The sequence below is a fragment of the Triplophysa dalaica genome, chromosome 7 (genome assembly GCF_015846415.1).
Source record: "Triplophysa dalaica isolate WHDGS20190420 chromosome 7, ASM1584641v1, whole genome shotgun sequence".
Classification (NCBI taxonomy): domain Eukaryota; kingdom Metazoa; phylum Chordata; class Actinopteri; order Cypriniformes; family Nemacheilidae; genus Triplophysa; species Triplophysa dalaica.
This window is the reverse complement of record NC_079548.1, coordinates 3,605,155-3,622,090: the sequence shown is the minus strand read 5'-3', so window position 1 is coordinate 3,622,090 and position 16,936 is coordinate 3,605,155. Positions and strand designations below refer to the sequence as shown.

Below are 16,936 nucleotides of genomic sequence, written 5' to 3'. Positions count from 1 at the left end.
AAGTTTTTCATTTATATTTTTTACAAAACTAACCCTCTCTCTTTCTCTCAACAGGTATTGTTCTGACTTTTGCTGAAACTAGTAACTTGGTATTAGCATCTCTTGAGTAATTGCTGCTGTATGACAAATCGCTTTATTGCTCCCTGAACTCTATGTAACTTTGGATAGAAGCGTCTGCTGGCTAAATGTAAAATGCAAATGTAGAGGATGAAGTGAAGAAAGATGAACGGCTGAAAGGAATGATGTAGGCCAGATCAGATGTCAAGCGCTGCGCGTGCACAATGTTGAACAAACTTTTACATGTTTCAGCAAATGTTTCTCCGTTTATTAATGAAAGCACAAGCACAACTCTCCATGTAGAGATGAAGGTTTCAGTCCAGCGGTGGTCTCGTGGTGGAACAGCTTGTGTGGGTGCGCTCGGCTGAATATTCCTCTGTGATTAATTACGTCTTTTCAGAGAGTTGGAATTTCTGCCTCATAATTCGCGAGTCGGTGTCAGCGCTGACGACACCTGTCAGCTCTTTCTGCTGAGGTCGCACTTCTGAAGAGGAGGAGTCGAACCTAAATGCCCATCCGTCCTTAAAGCGTTCGCTCGCCCATCTGTGATTGACAGGCCGACAGCGCTCATTTGCAAATCAGCGGACCAGAGACGGACTGAAACTCATCCTTTATAACAGTGTGCAAATCACACAAGCACTTTTTCACTTTCAGATTTTGAAAAGTTGCTTTGTCATGATTCCGCTTTCCCAGCAGCTGTATCTCTTGTTTTGGCCGACGGGATCATGACAGCCCCATTTCTTGTGTTTGTTTTGGAGGCACATGGCCATTGAGTGCGCCTTGTGCTCAGGGGTGCTGCCAGAAATTCTGGGCCCTATGGAAACCAAAATTTCTGGGCCCCCTACAAATAGGAAAATAAAAAGGGGACTGCTCTTTTGGGCACTAAATCAGCCTGGGCCCTTAGAATCGTCCTAACCGTCCACCCCTTTACGGCGCCCATGCCTGTGCTCTCCGGTCCTGCGTCTTAGCCCCGCCCCCTTGTTTCCTTATTCATTATCCTATTATCAGTTCACGCCCTTCACCTGTTGCCCTCGATTTTGCCCCTCTCCTATTTAATGCCCCTTTGTGTGCTGTCCTGTGCTGGATCATTTGTCTTCATCCCCGTCTTGTCCTGTTATCCCTGATCTATCATTAAGTTAAGTTTCAGTCAAGTTTTCTTTTTTTAAACTATATTGTTCATGTTTTCTCCCTCCAAGGATTTTGAGTTATGTTTTTTCTATGTCAAATAAAACATTTTATTGTTGAGAGCTGTCTGCACTTGGGTTCTGTTTCCTGACAGTTTCATGATTCTTTAAGAATTACATTTGCCTTCATACCCCAAGTGTTATCTCATTTAGCATCTGATTACATTCAACAATATGCGGTCTTATTTATGATACTATTGCACACAGTGTTTTACAATTTGTGTATGTTTAGATGACAGTCTTATTTTTGAGATTAATAGCTCTTGCCATATGTCCTTTCATTGTGTGTATGTGTGTGTGTGTGTGTGTTTAGGTGTGTGCATGCGTGTGGTGTATATATATATGTATATATAAAGGTTGTTCATGACACTAATGCAGTTGTCTAGAATCTTGTAGGTTGTTAAGTGAAGCCTCCAGGTATGAGCAGGCGTGCGTTTACCCAAGACGGGTTTGTAATTACCTGACTTACCAGTGATGTGTTGGAGTAAAACGACCCATTGAGAGAGCGAGAGAGAGAGAGAGAGAGAGAGAGAGAGAGAGAGAGGCGGGTCAGAACGGAGTAGTGCATCCCTCTCTCGTTCTCTCGCTCTTTTTCTTCGGAGGCACAGTGACGGACATCCCGGAGTCGAGCGCGCTGGACTCGTAAGTGCTGTTCATTTCTACATGGTTAAGTCACATTTTTGACTTCTTTATGCATGAGTGTGCATTGTGAGAGGTAACACGGTAGATTTTATTTTCATATGTGATGAAACTAAATTTACAACGATTCCCTATTTGTCAAAATGCGCAAACTGTTTTTATTGAGACATGAAATGAATAACACAGTAAGTAGTTTATTCAATATTATTGGTTTTCTTGTGTATAAAGTGACAAATAATGTAGATTGACAGAACTTTTCAACATAAACGTTTTTTGAAAGGATGTGAATGTTTAGGTGAATGTACTTGCTAAAGTGATTCTGCATATCTTCCTAAGAGTGTCAGTTACACATGTGTTTATAAATTACAACTGTTATATGTAGTATAATTAGAATAAAGTACTTTAAATAGGTTGGAACTGTATGATTAAAATGGGGTTTCTGAAGCGCGCTGTCCGTGGTGCTGAAATCTGTGCGCTATTTCTCTCCCACGCAATTATTTTATATTTCTTCACTTTCCTTCTTTCAGACTTCACACATGAGTGTGTGAGAAGTGATAACTGAACTCATTCACGCAGTGAACGCAATCACTCGAGAAAAGTCACTTCATCCACTCGTCGAAGCGCGACGCGTAAAATGGGCATGGCGTTGTTGCGCGCGCTTGTGTCTTCATGAATGAGACCCTCAGAGCGCACGACTGTGGAAATGAGGCTCCGCGGAGATGGACGCTTAACGGCGTCGGTCTGAAGTGATCATAAACGCAAAAAAAGAAACACTCATCAGAAGCCATGGGGATCCGACATCTCTTGCTTCTCTTGGTCTATCTGGACCCTCTGTGCGTCCTGAGCGCGTCCACGGCCAAGAGGAGCAAACCCGCTCCAAAGAGACCTCCAAAAGTGAAGGAGGTCAACAGCACGGCGGCTCCGACGGTGGTAGTTCGACGCATCACGCAAGTCCAAGCGCCCATCATCGGAGATCACGACACCTGCCTCGGCTACTACGACGTGAGCGGTCAGTACGACAAAGAGTTCGCCTGCAACAACACCGACCACCGGTTCTGCTGCGGGAGTTGTTTCCTGCGCTTCTGCTGTCCCATTAAAGCCAAGAGACTGGATCAGAGAGTTTGTACCAACTACAACACGCCCGACTGGATCAAAACCCAACCGCCCTCGCCGGCACCCACCGGGGACACTTACGACCCCGCGCTTGACAAGACCAACACCACCGTGTACATCACCTGCGGGGTCATCACCTTCATCATTATGCTGGGGATTTCTGCAAAAGTGACTTATGATAAAGCCACCAGACCGCCTCAAGAGATGAATGTTCATAGGTAAGCCCAACAGAAGAAACACATTCTTTAAAAAGCTACGAGGGGCGGGATTGCTATATTCGGTGCGTTTGTTTGACGCGTAAAGAGGTGTTTTACGCGGATCTTTGTAGCTGCAACCTAATGTATCAAACTTGAAAACTCGAATTATATTTATGACCCAATTTGATTGGACAGACAGCGTTTAAGGCTGTATATTACGTGCAGACGTGGATGCTCTGATGCGCCCTAATTGTAGTTATGCCATAATGGTTAACTATATAAGATTATGGGTAGAGAGCCCTAGAGCTGATTTACTGTTTAAACTACAACCCTCTTAAGAAGCTTTACACCAAAAGGAAAAATTTGAAATTATATTTGGTATAAAGAATTAAAAAAAATGCAGATATGTTTCTTGGAAATTTAACCCAATGGTTGAGCTTGTCCATATTTTAGCCAACCATGGGTTAAAACAAGGATCTTTAGAATGATTTTTCTTAAACTGAAGAATGCTATTTCTTTTTCGTTTGGTATGAATCCTGAAATGGACATTTTCTATGCAATTTTGTGAGATTTATCCAATGAATGGGACTGTAAAACTGGATTAACGCTTTAGCTAAATTACTAATTAGTTCAACTCCCAATTGTCTCTTCTTTCATAATTTGGCAATTACAAGGCTTCAGCTGTTAAATACTGTTAAAAAGGTTCATTTGATGCAATTTAATTGAGGATCCTTCTTTAAAAAATGGAGACAACTATGGGTAGTGTTGTATCACTTAGTGTAAATGCCATAAAAACCTCAATTAAAACGGTCATGTTAATTGATATCTGGGCTCTTGATCACAAACGAAGCTCTGATTTCTGGGCTGAGATGGATTATTAATAGTAAATTGCATACTGTATTAAATCTAGGACTCATCTGTGTCTAGGAGGGATTGATTCTGCTTTTCATTAGTGTGGTTCTCAGATAGAGGTCAGATGAAACCTGTCACAGCAGAGACGTCTTACTGGGTCTTACTGGTGCGGTTTGTCAATAAGACTTACACTTGCGCTGATTTGTCAGTGTCAGAGGAAAGAGATTCTTGGTTTTGGAGGTCAACTGTGTTGATTTCACATGATAAATAGCCACATGAGTGACATCACCATTCTGACATCATAGCTCTTTCAGCCAGTCCCAGGACGCTGATCCTGTGAAGGGTTATAAAGATCAAAAATACAGCAGAATGTTTAAAGAAGCACGTTTATATTTATTAAAGATCTCCAAATCAATACTGCACATTTCTAAGAAGGTTGTGGGTCTTGTGTTCATGCTCACATCTGTCATCTCCGTCGTAACTCGGCACACTTTTGACAAGCTGTCCTGCAGCTCAGAGAAGCCAGCTGAGTTTGATTCTGGGTACAGAATGTTCCAGAGCATGTGTTTCAACATTTTCAGCCCTTGAAAGGAGCATTTAGATCTGCACCAAAACACAGTTAAATATATTATGAGTGTGTTACCCATGAGCTGAGATGTTAAATTCTGAAAGGCTCACTATGTGTGTGTTTAAAGAACATTGCCATGAGATATTTGCATCATTTTTGACTCGTCAGAGATATTTTACTATGGTTTGGGAAGAAATGAGGTAAAATGAGTTTTCAACCCATGAGAGATTAGATCTAGCTCTTCTCTGATTCATTAGGAATTGATTTCCGAGACTACAGAGCAGTTTTTCACACAAGTGGAGTTGCTTAGTTGTGGTTTGACCTCATATCTGAATGTAGTTCATCTTCATCCGAGGTTCAGCCAGAGATTAATGATAAAGACCAACTAAAACATGCTATTTTCATTCTCTCATCCTGATAGATTAACTTGATTACTCTAACTCATATGCCCGGTTTCACAGACAAGGCTTAAGACTAGTCCCAGACCCAGACATAAATGAAAGTTTGAGTTGTCTTAGCTGAAAACAACCTGCACTCATATACCTTATAATATTCCATAGACATTGTTTTGTCTCAAGATGCACAGCGGATTATTTTATATTTTTATAAAAGCGACTTAAATATCCTAATTCTACTAAGGCATAGTCCTGGTTTAAGATTAGCCTTGTCTGTGAAACTGGGCCATCATGCATTGAGGCAGGCGGTCGTTGTATAAATCAACTTTGGCATATCTGCACTATTATCTAGGTTTTTGTGCAAATGTTTAAAGATTTCCTTGGGATAATATCACATTTTACACCAAAATCAAAATTTTCTTAAGTAATTGCGCATGAATGCAATATTTTTTGTAAAATTCAAACGTAAATATTTTTATTGTTCAGTATTCATCACCAAAATATTTTTATCTGAAGCATAATACTTAATACCGTTTACTAATGAATTACAGTGAAATGTTTTTGTAGATGTATGTGTTATACTTTTGAAGAAGTCTATATTTGCTGTTTTTATATTTCAGAATTCAGTTTGGGAACTTCATCAAATTGACCTTGTTTACTTCATGCATAATATATTTTTATTTCTTTAGATTATAGTGTGAAATACTAAAATTCTTTGAGATTCGCTCATTTAAACTCTCAATTTCTTTACTTTTTCATCAGTATGTCTGTTTTTCCTGAACACTCAACTTTATTAATAGATTCGGGTGATCGATCGCAAAGCCTGTGTTCTTTCTCTATTAAGATGCAACGTAATTTGAGTTCCATTCTCTGGTGCTGATTACATATCAGAAACATGTGTTGATGATCAGCGGTGATCTTGTCTGATCAGACCGTCAGAGACTCGCCATCTCTCTGTTACCCAGAATCCCCTGCTGTGTCTCAGTGTGTTGTCTGCCTTTGTTTAAATATTGATGGTGGAGAAGCATCCAACTGTATGAGAAGACATCCAAACAATGCTCTGAAGCCGGCAGTCAGTAAATATGAGCTATATGACAAATAATGATTCAAAATGAGCATTAAAAGGAAATGATGACAGTTTGATCTCTCCATGATGAGGTGAAATCAGGACTTTTTTAGAGTTTTCATTTTTGCGTGAAAAACTCCATAATGGCGAATGCAGCAGTGCCGGAGGGCCAGACCGAATCCTCTTCATCCGCTTTAGCAGTTGAGAACTTTTAAACCTCAGCATAAAGTTTCTTGAGCTCCATTCAGAGCCGGCAGCATTTTAAAACCTCCACATTACTGTCACAGCTCGACTGGCGAGCAAAACACAGACTCAAGAGGACAGTTGTGGACAGTTGTGTTCGGTGAAAGGGATTCTGGGAGTTTTTCTTCTAGCAAATCAGAAGTCCTTGAGATTCTACGACAGCTAGACAGTTGACAGCTCAAACTTTTAAGCTTGCATGAGTGCTTTTAGCGCAACATGAGATAAAAGACAAAACCCGCATTTTGAAAGGCGTTTTATGAGCAACGCTGCATTCCTCACGGGAGCGTCTGAGGTGAGTCAGAGGTTAAGAGAGGTTTCCGCTGTTTTCCGCAAATGCAGATTGGCTGGTGACCTTCAGTGTGTGTTGGAGAGAGAGAGTGCTCTGAAAACCTCCACGGGAGATCTGAGCGCTCCTTATTGATCAGACTCCTTGGTAACACGGTCCGATGCAATCTGAGCATGCACTGACGTAAGAGAAGACTCAGATACAAGAAGTGCTCAGATACAAACGCAGTGATTTGATGGAGTTCTCAGTTGGGTTTAATCTATCAGCTTGGTCTCAGATGTTTCTCCAAAAATTGCATCTGTCAAATTAAAACAAACAAATGAGAGTGTAATTGTTAACATGAAGTGCATGGAGGTGTAAAATAATCTGGATTTGAGTAAATTTGTTGAGAAATGTTTGAGTTCATATAGAGATCTTCAACAACATTGACTTTCGATCGCAGACTTGACAAATCTGAGCTCAGTTTGACACATTGTTGACTTTTCTTCTCAAACTCTAATGACAGAGACATCTCTTTATAAATCTGAGATTAAAGCAAAAGTTGAATTTACTCTCTATTGTGTCTCATTAAAGTCTATGAGACTTATTTGATATATTAAAGTGGATCTCTGTGATTTTAGTGTTGGCAGATGTATCTCAAAATATGAGTGTTATGCATTGACTGCACCTCGAATCGGTCATTTTAAGCATTGTTGGGGTAAAGGTTTCAGTGGTGACGGGTTGTTAAAGCATCCATATGTTTCACAATCCCTTTAGGTGATAAACTAAAGTAAATTGGCCTTGATTTGTTTAGAAACGATGAGCGTGTGTCCCTGGAGGCGTCAGGGTGTTTGGTGAGAATGTAAATACCTCACACTGTTGTTGTGTGATGTGTCTTTAGAGTAAACACGCTGGCACTTAGACCTGAATTACCATTAGTATTATCCTACATATATTTAATCTCTCTTGTGAACAATCTATTATTATAACATGTGCTCTCAACACTTGTGTTAAATAATCCCGGTTTACATCCCTGTGATGTTTATGTAGTATATGAACCACATTCTGTCATTTAAACAAAAACCCTGAATCCCTCAAAACTACATATATGATGGTGCAATGGGTCACAGTGAATTGATTGAACATGTTAGAAGAAGAATGAGCCCTTGTTGCCAGATGTATGTCGCCTATTAAAGTATAAATCATTTGGACAGCGGCACATTCTGTAAGCCTCATAAACTTGACCAGGTAATTGATAATTCAAAGACATTTCAGCCCCCAAATTTCTACAGTTTGACCAGTTTTGAGATGCTACACTTCATTAAGTTGAATTTGCTTATTCATTTTTATGCATTTTTATGAGAATGTAAAAACATATTATATTTTAAAATAGTCGTTTGAAATGACTTGTAGTTTAACATTTAAGTTGAAATGACTTGTTTTACATTTTTTACTCTTTATTTACTTATGTTATTAAATATATGAGAGACGTTAATGCGTGTTGAGTAATATTAAAAGGAATAAAAACACACAAACAAAGCTTATTGAGTCAAGAACCAATAGAATGACTGCTGAGGTGAAAATCAAGAGAGTTAATAAACAGATTATTAATAGCTAATCAAATACTCAATTTATTTTGTAGTGGTTTATTCTTTCTAAATTAACAAACGTGTGTGCTTTTTTGCCAAAAAATACTTTTTCTTAAGTCTGATGCTCATATTTTGATGGTTTCATCTTTCTTGAGCAGCCGTTATAAACCGATATTGTACAATATGTGCTCCAGACAACAATTTTGGCCACTTCTGTAGGATACTATTACAAAATATTATATTATTACACTATATATAAATATATAATATTATTTACACATAGACTCATACCAATGCCTATCACTGTTTTTTCTTGCATTGTATTTTACTGTTACCATTTTTTACTAGATTATGTTGCCACAAATCTGTCCAATCTTAATTTAAATGTTTAAATTAAACTTTTCGTTGGGATGCTAGTCCTGAACATTTTTTAAAATAAAGGTGCTTGAAAGGTTCTATACAGCAATGCAATTGAAGAACCATTGTTGGTTCCACAAAGAACCATTCACCCAAAGGTTCTTTAAAAAAAAAAATATAATCTGAAGAACCTTTTTTCACCACAAAGAACCTTTTGTGAATAAGAAAGGTTCTTCAAATGTTTACGGTTCTTTGTGGAACCATTTACACTGTGCTTCAACAGTTTCTTCAATGCCATAGAAGAGCCTTTTGGTTTCATAAAGAACCTTTAACATTCTTCAGATTGTAACAAGAAAGAAAGAGGTGGTTCCTTAATAAACCTTTGACTGAATGGTTCTTCGAGGATCCAAAAAAGGTTTATCTATGGCATCATGAAGCACCCATATTTTTAAGAGTGAAGACACATGTTGGTCATACTCTCACAAAGCAAGAAAAACTTGAGTTAAATAGTCCACTCGGGTACTTGAATGTGTCCAGGTTGTACAGGGTCCTGAAGGTGTCTCACTCCTGTGGAGTTGTGCCGAGATCCTCGCAGCCAACTGGAGCACTGAAACCAGGTCGCCCCCACGTGAGAAGAACTTCTGTTAAAAACGGCCTTCTCCTGGAAGGGAAAAACTAATTATACATCCTCCCAAAGTCACTCTCTCATTCTCTTCCTCTTTCTTTTCTGTCTCGCTCATGCAAAGCGAGATGTAGATCGCGATGCAGAGCAAATGCGCTGACATTGACACAGTTAAGACGCCATTTTAGGCTCCTCGTGTGAGGAGAGAGGGCCTCGGGCTGGGGTGGAACCGGCCGCCTCATCGTGCGCTGGAACCAGCAGCCTCGTCATGCGCTGGTTTGAGATCATTGGCCGTGTCTGAGAGTAAATGCTCAATGTACTGTAAATGAGCATTGCCCATGACCATAGTACAGATGCCACATTCATCAATTGAAAAATGTTGACTCGTCCACCATCGTGCAATGGTTTATTATTTTTAGTTTTTTCAGATGCCACGACATTGCAGTGCAGATTCTTGAAGTAAAAACTTCAATTCAATTAAATGTTATTATTAATAATATAGCGCTTTTCACAATGTTCAATGTTCCAAAGCAGCTTTACAGGAGAAAATAAGAGAAACATAGAAAAGGTTTAAACACAGCGCATGATAAATAATATCTAATGAATGCAGTCTCCCAGTGAGCAAGCCAACACTGCCCTGTGGCGAGGGCCCCAAACTCCAATAGCTTTCCTGTAGCACATTGGTAAGAGCATTGCGTTAACAACGCAAGGTAGTGGGTTTGATCCCAGGGGATTGCAAATACCTATGTAAAATGTATAGGGTAAAGCAATGTAAGTCACTCTGAATAAAAGCGTCTGCCAAATGCCTAAATGTAAATGTAAATTATGAATAAAAGGAGCACAAAAAAACCTTGGGAGAATCCTGTCTCAGCCGGGAGAACCAGGTCTCCTCTGACGTGTCACAGCTGCACTCAGTGACTTTGATTACATTTTAATAGCTTTAAATGCTAAGTATTGTAAATTTAGCATTAGTGTGACAAGCAGTCTGTCTTTGATCTTGGTGAGGGATGGAATTGCCTGCTGGAGCTGAGAATTAAACTCTAAAGACGTGGCTGTGTGCTTTTTATGAATTAACCATATTAATTATAGTTTTGTTGTTAATTTTATTAAGTTTGTATTTTGTAAAAAAATGTAATTCTGTTATTATTTATTTTTATGTTACTATATAAGATCTATTTATTTTAATACATTTTCTTGTTTATTAGAATAATTTTTGTACACATTTCATAAGTGTGGTAATTAAACTATGGTTGCAGACTCCGAGTCAACTTGCTCTAGAGTGTTTTGACTGTTCCAATATGGAGGACAATTTACGTATATACACATTTGCTAACGAGAAATTTATGAACATACTTCTATTCCCGCAGCAAAACTTGTCTCTTTGAAACCCACACAATAACACAAGCTCTTCATTCCATCGAGCCGCATGAGCGCAGATGGTTGATACATTTAAGTGGCCGTGCATCTCTCTAGAATCTCATATTGCAAATCCACGGAGCGGTTGGGTGTTGATTCTGAGGCCGAGTCCTCGGGGGGCAAAGAGCAGAGATGTTAATAGAATTTGAATCCCATTAGATGTGTGTGGGTGTGTTTCTAAAACACCGTACTGCAGAGAAACATTGATTAATGACTTTTGTTTGTTGCTGTAGAGCCCAGAGGCCCGAGCTGAGAAAACCTGAGAGGCCGAACCTCCACTGATCATTACAACACAAAGCACAATTAAAGTTCAGTGTGTGTGAGAGAGAGAGTCAAGAACCTCCGCACATGGGAAAACAAAAGAAACGCTGAGCAATTATTTACAAATTGCTTAAACCTCTTGGGGCATTAATATGAAACAACAAGCGTTCATCCCAACATTCAGATTGTTGTTTCTGGTCTAAAACACTTCTTCTGTGTATTTTTCAGAGCGTTGGCGGACATTTTGAGACAGCAGGGGCCTGTTCCCATATCTCAGTACGAGCATGAAAACATGGCAGCAATAGAGACGTCGCCCAAAGAGAACACACCTGTACGCACGTCCAAGAACCACTACACACCCGTCCACAACAAAAGCAACCACGGTAGGTCACCGGTCTTCTGCGTCCGTGTGTTATTCTATTGGATTTGTGTCCTGGTAGTACTGTGGGAATCACAAATGTTTAAGAATAAATGAATGAAATTGCAGTGGGTTTGTGCATGCGTTCAGCAGACTGAGGAGAAATGCCTCGTATGTTTTCTATTTGGAATGGAAAGACTCAGCACGCGCCGTTCGCCTCTCCGCTCGTATCAGAAATCCCATCTGAATGAATTCTTCATTCACGCTGAGCGCGGCAGTCGAACAGCCTTCAAACACGTTCCTCTTCATGCACTTCACCGCCCTCGTGCTTTTACTTACTAGGCTGCAGTACTTCAAACATTCACATCTTGTTCGAATTTAAGGGAAAATTACATTTATTTTATAATTTTTTCATCCTGATTTCATTTCAAACCTGTATGAGTACACAAAAGAAGATATTTTGAACAACTTCGGTAACTGAACAACTATGAACCACATTGACCTCTATTACCTGAACACAAAACCACTGAGACATTTCTCAAAGTATCTTCTTTTTTGTTCCACTGAAGAAAGAGTCACATACAGGTTTTGAACGACATGAAGGTGAATAAATGATGATGGAATTCTTATTTAGGCGTGTGTGTGTTTGTGTGTGCGTGTCAGAGAAATGCTTTTACACACTGCTTTGTGTGATCTCTCTAGTCTCGCGAAAGCGAGTGATGTATTGCTCCTTAAGTCTATAAAACATCCCATTTTTTGATTGATGAAGTTAAAAAACGCTTTCAGGTGGAAAAAATTCTAAATGTTTTTACATCCAATCAATTGGTTGAAAGAAATCCAATGTTTTCTGACCATTTCATTGATTCTCAATACAGGGATATTCGTTTACGTGATTGATCGCTGTAACCTCTTCCGTCCTCGGACACCCCCATCCGCCTTGTCATTTCAACGTTCCCTTAAGTCCCATAATTCATGACAATAAAGCACAAGTTCATATTTTCATGTAACCTTTTACTGTTTTACTGTATTTGTTGTTGTTTTCCTTACGGTAGACACACTTAGACTAATGACATAAGTCTGTTCATATGGTCTTCGTAACCAAAAACACGAAAGAAGATTGTGTGTAACACAAAAGAAGATATTTTGAGAAATATCGTGTTCATATAATAGAAGTCGATGGGGTTGAACGTTGTTTGGTTATCGACATTCTTCAGAATATCTTCATTAGTGTTCTGCAGATGAAAGAAAGTCATACAGGTTTGACATGACCTGAGGGTGAATAAATGAAAACAGAATTTTATTTTGCAGTCGTACTATCTCTTTAAGATTAAGCAGAGCGTCAGGATGCGTGTCAGTTGGGTTTTACTCTGATGAGAAGATGCGCTCGACTGAGGACTTATTTTAATAAAAGACAATCATGAAATATTAACTTTCATTGCGGTGCAGTGAACCAGAATCACAGAGATGGACAGAAAACAGAGAGAGGGATGACAGCGAAACAGTCAGCAAATAGTCCCATGTGTTGTTCTTATTATGAGTTTTTAATGCAGTTAGATCTGCGACAGCTGTTCGTGGGTTATCTTGACACTGTGTTTTTGATTTAACGCTGGGAATTCTATGACCTTTTATTTCCATGAAGATAAAACAACCTTTGCCAACCATTTAATTTCTGTGGTTTAACATACAGCGTTTCAGCGTCACAAAGGACGAAAACAACTACAATTGACAACTACAAAATAAGCCTGAAAAACTGACTAAAAGTGTGAATAACATGATAGACACAAATAGATTTTCATCATTCGTGCCATTCCAATCCTGTTTGACTTTCCTTCTCATAAGAACACAAAAGAAGATATTTTGAAGAACGTTGATAACCAAACAACATTGAGCCCCTTTGACTTCCATTGTGTGAACACAAAACCACTGAGACATTTCTCAAAATATTTTCCTTTGTGTGTGTGTGTGTGTTTGACCTCTAAAACCTCTCGTGTGGTCGAGCACAACCTCTGTCCCCCGTCACATTAATACTTAATGCAGAGCCTCATCCTGTTCTCTCTCTCAAAACAGCGTTTACCAGCCGCGGGCTGACGTGCCTTCTCAATAACCGTCTGTCCCGTGAGTAATGTGGGGCGTAAAGGGTATTAACCCGTAAAGAATGCAGTTCCAAGCGCCTGCGACGTCCAGCGTGATGGATTTGGGTTGAACGCTACATGGTTTCAAACAACGTGATCGTTCCACAACACACAAAACATTTGACAGGATCCAAACTAATGCAGCACAAAATAGACTTTTATTGTGTCTGAACTGTTTGTTTTTTCTTGTGATGGTCATTTGATGAAACTCAATGTCTTTGCAGGGCATTATGGGAAAGAGAACTTCCGCAGCGGTCAGGACATGCACAACTTCATCTCTTCTGGATTTGTGACGCTGGGCAGGGGCCATCTGAAAGGTAAATCATAACCTCATCTTTCATTTGAGGACATTTCATGGTTCAGATCCTCGAAACATGCTGAACTTTCTTTCATATCTCTTAATGTTACCCCGAGGAAAAGGGCATTGCGCAGACCTTGCTCTTTTATAGTGGCTCATTCAGTTCTCAAATTAGTCTCAGATGTTTCTCCTGAAATTGCTCTTAGGAGAAATTAAAAGAGAAAGTGTAATTGTTGAAACACATGATGAGTCTGGTGGTATAATATGAATGTAGAGGTCAAACAATCTGGATTTGGATAAATTTGATGAGAAATGTTCGAGTTCATATTGAGATCTTCAATCAATGTCCAAGAGCTCAGTTTGACACAATGTTGACATCTCTTCTGACAAACACATATGTGAGATGTCCGACTCTTTTTCTCAGGAGAAATATCTGAGATGCAAATGAGACTTATGCTAAAGCTCTCAATTTAATCGTAGTGATGTCAGAGAGCAAATGTACAAGAACCCTCAAATTTGTTGCGCGTGTCCTGTGGGGATCGAGATGAAGATGTTGACAGTGCAGTAATGATGCTTCATAAAGCTTTTCCATAAAGGAAAACAGCCGGCGGGCGTCTGCAGACCCCTCTCTGCTCTTCATTGTGTCTCAGCAGTGAATCATTTCAACCCACATAATGTCACATAATCACAGCCACGGGCTCATTGTTAACGTACAACAACTTAATCCACCAGTTTGTCGAGTAAAGTGTTTGAAAAGCACAGATATTTAGATGAATGACTGTCATTGACATCAGCGCTCGCGTCCGTGACGCCCGTCACACGTCACAAAAGAACAGCTTCCGTTTCCTATGAAGGCGTAATGAAGGTCAGCTTGTTGAATCATCTGTGGATTGGGTTCATTGGGAGACACGTCAACAAGAAGAAAAATCACATATGAGATCTCATTAATATATGAGTTCTTTCAAAACGTTTGTTCAAGTCTCACGTGCGTCTTCTTTTGAGAAAAGTCTCAAATCTTACAAATATCTCAAAAAATGTGTCAAACTAAGCTCATATTTGACTAGTCTGCAACCAAAAGTCAATATAAATAAAGATCTCAATATGACCTCAATCATTTCTCATCAGATATACCCAAATCTAGATTATTTTACTTCTACTATCTACATTCATTTAACACCCCACGTGTGTTTTTCCAGTTTTTCTCATAAGCAATTTTAGGGAAACATCTGATGCTAAATTGAGTCTTAAATGAGACTGAAACTCCGTCAAGTCAAAGCCATAAAAGATCAACAATCCGAGCAATACATATTTTCCTCTGGGCAGTTAGGAGATGTCAGATGTGACTGTAAAGAGTTTGAAGTTCCCATGTGTTTCAACTCCTCCAGGTCAAAGAGTTTAATAATATTTTATTCGCTCATTCGGCTTCCCTCCAAAGCCCTGCGGGTCGTGCAAATTGCCCTTAAGCTCCAAACTGTTTAATTCATCCTGATTAAATTTCTTTCTAGATTTTCTCCAGAGACCTCACATGCCAGTTCCGTCCGTCTTTCTCTTTCAACGTCCGTCGACCCTGACAGACAGTGTTTGTGTTCATGCATTGAATCGTGAAGATCATATCTTAACGTTCTTTCTCTGTGGAAGGGGACTTTGCTTCAAACAAAACAGCTTCACAAATGACAAGAACATCATCATATGTGAAAGCATGCGCATGTTTAAAGGTTGATGTTGCGAGTTTTGAAACTTTTAGACACAGATTTGAAAGACTTCAGTCACAGGAACAGGGTTTATTGCGGGAGTTACTAACGTTGATGTTTTATTGAACCTTAATGGTGTTTTTCTGTCAATTTTTGGGCTCAGATGCAATTCACAACGCTCTGGATGTTCCTCAGTCCATCTCCGTTTGTGTTCCACAGAGAAAAGAAATTCACTCTTGTGCTGAACTTCTCCCTTAATGTGTTTTTTTTCCAGCTCAACATTCAGTAGATGACCTGGCGTGGCACGGCGACCTGGACGTTCCATTATCATACGGTACGTGTCATGCATGTTTACAGATAAACGTGTTATTGTAGGTTTGTATGTAGTGTTTTTAGTTTGACATTGATCCAGGTCTTGCTAAATGAACGTCTTGACACACTTGAAATGGAGTTTGTTGCTCATTCATGTTTCGCTGTGTTTTGTCAGTACATCTGTGGGTTATTAATGACTTCTCTTTGTTACCATGGTGATCCTGTAAACCGTTGAAGCATGTCATTCTTGATTTGTTTCGGTGTAAACTAGCTTAAGTCTGTCTTTGGGATGATTCTGTTGACCCACACATTAATTTAGCATCACATCTTACAGCAACTCATACAGTATCCCATCTATCCATCAGCTGTCTTTTCATCCATCTCTCTATCTTTCCATCCTTTCCATAGCACACATACATCTCGGAGACGTCTATTTGATGTCATTTACATCAGCAAGACATATTTCTTTGATTGTTTGCTCATCTGCAATATGTCTCTGAGACGTTTCCTGACAGATATCATATAGACATCTAGAAGATGTTTATCAGATGTTTTCACACAGGAGATGTTTCACAGATCTCCAGATCTTTAGCATCTTACAGACGTGCATGTGCAGTCTGGGGATCTTTTTCTCCATCCATCCTTTCATCCGTACCTCTATCCATCCGTTTCTTTCTGTCTGTCAATCCGTCCAGCCATCTTTCTCGTTCTCTATCCATCCTATTTCTCCCTATTTCTCTCTCTATCCATCCTTTTCCTGAAACAACACATATATCTGGGAGACGTGTACGTGATGTCTGGATTTACATCTGCGATTGTTTTTTTTGTTTTGTATGTTTTCTTATCTGCAATACATCTTTGAGAGGTCTCCAGTCAGACTTTTCTAGGACATTTATAAGAACATTTTACACACCAGGTCTTTAGCACACATCTTACAGACGTATCAGTGCTATCTTGGTATCCATCTATTTCCCTCTTTCTATCAATCCATCCAGCCAGCCATGTTTACATATCTCTCTATCTTTCATCCATCAGTCCATCTCTCTATCCAGCCATCCTTACACCTGTCTCTCATTATATACCGATTATAATTGTACTGTAGTATACTGTTACTGCACATGCTTCATTGTCCGGATGAGTACCAATGGCTCCATCGCAGAGAACAGAATAAATAAAGTACCATACTGAATTTTTTTTCAGCTAATGCATTATGCCCGTAATAGATGTGGCTCTCATTACAATAGATTTCCATTAGTCCTGTAAGCAGAACAAGCCGTGCTACACCAGCTGAAGTCTCATACCTGAAAGACGCTTAGACAGA

At 39.5% G+C, this 16,936-nt stretch overlaps 1 protein-coding gene across 2 annotated transcripts in view; it reads left to right on the top strand.

The window, feature by feature from the left end:
* The first annotated feature begins 1,790 nt into the window (after nt 1–1,790).
* Nucleotides 1,791–16,936, top strand: part of LOC130426398 (protein shisa-6) — a 58,100-nt gene continuing 42,954 nt past the window's right edge. For both annotated transcript variants that reach the window (XM_056753154.1, XM_056753153.1), the window contains exons 1-5: nt 1,791–1,883; nt 2,408–3,211; nt 11,053–11,207; nt 13,539–13,631; nt 15,578–15,637. In XM_056753154.1, coding sequence (XP_056609132.1) covers nt 2,667–3,211; nt 11,053–11,207; nt 13,539–13,631; nt 15,578–15,637 — 853 coding nt within the window. In that variant the 5' untranslated portion in view covers nt 1,791–1,883; nt 2,408–2,666. The remainder of the gene's footprint in view (nt 1,884–2,407; nt 3,212–11,052; nt 11,208–13,538; nt 13,632–15,577; nt 15,638–16,936) is intronic.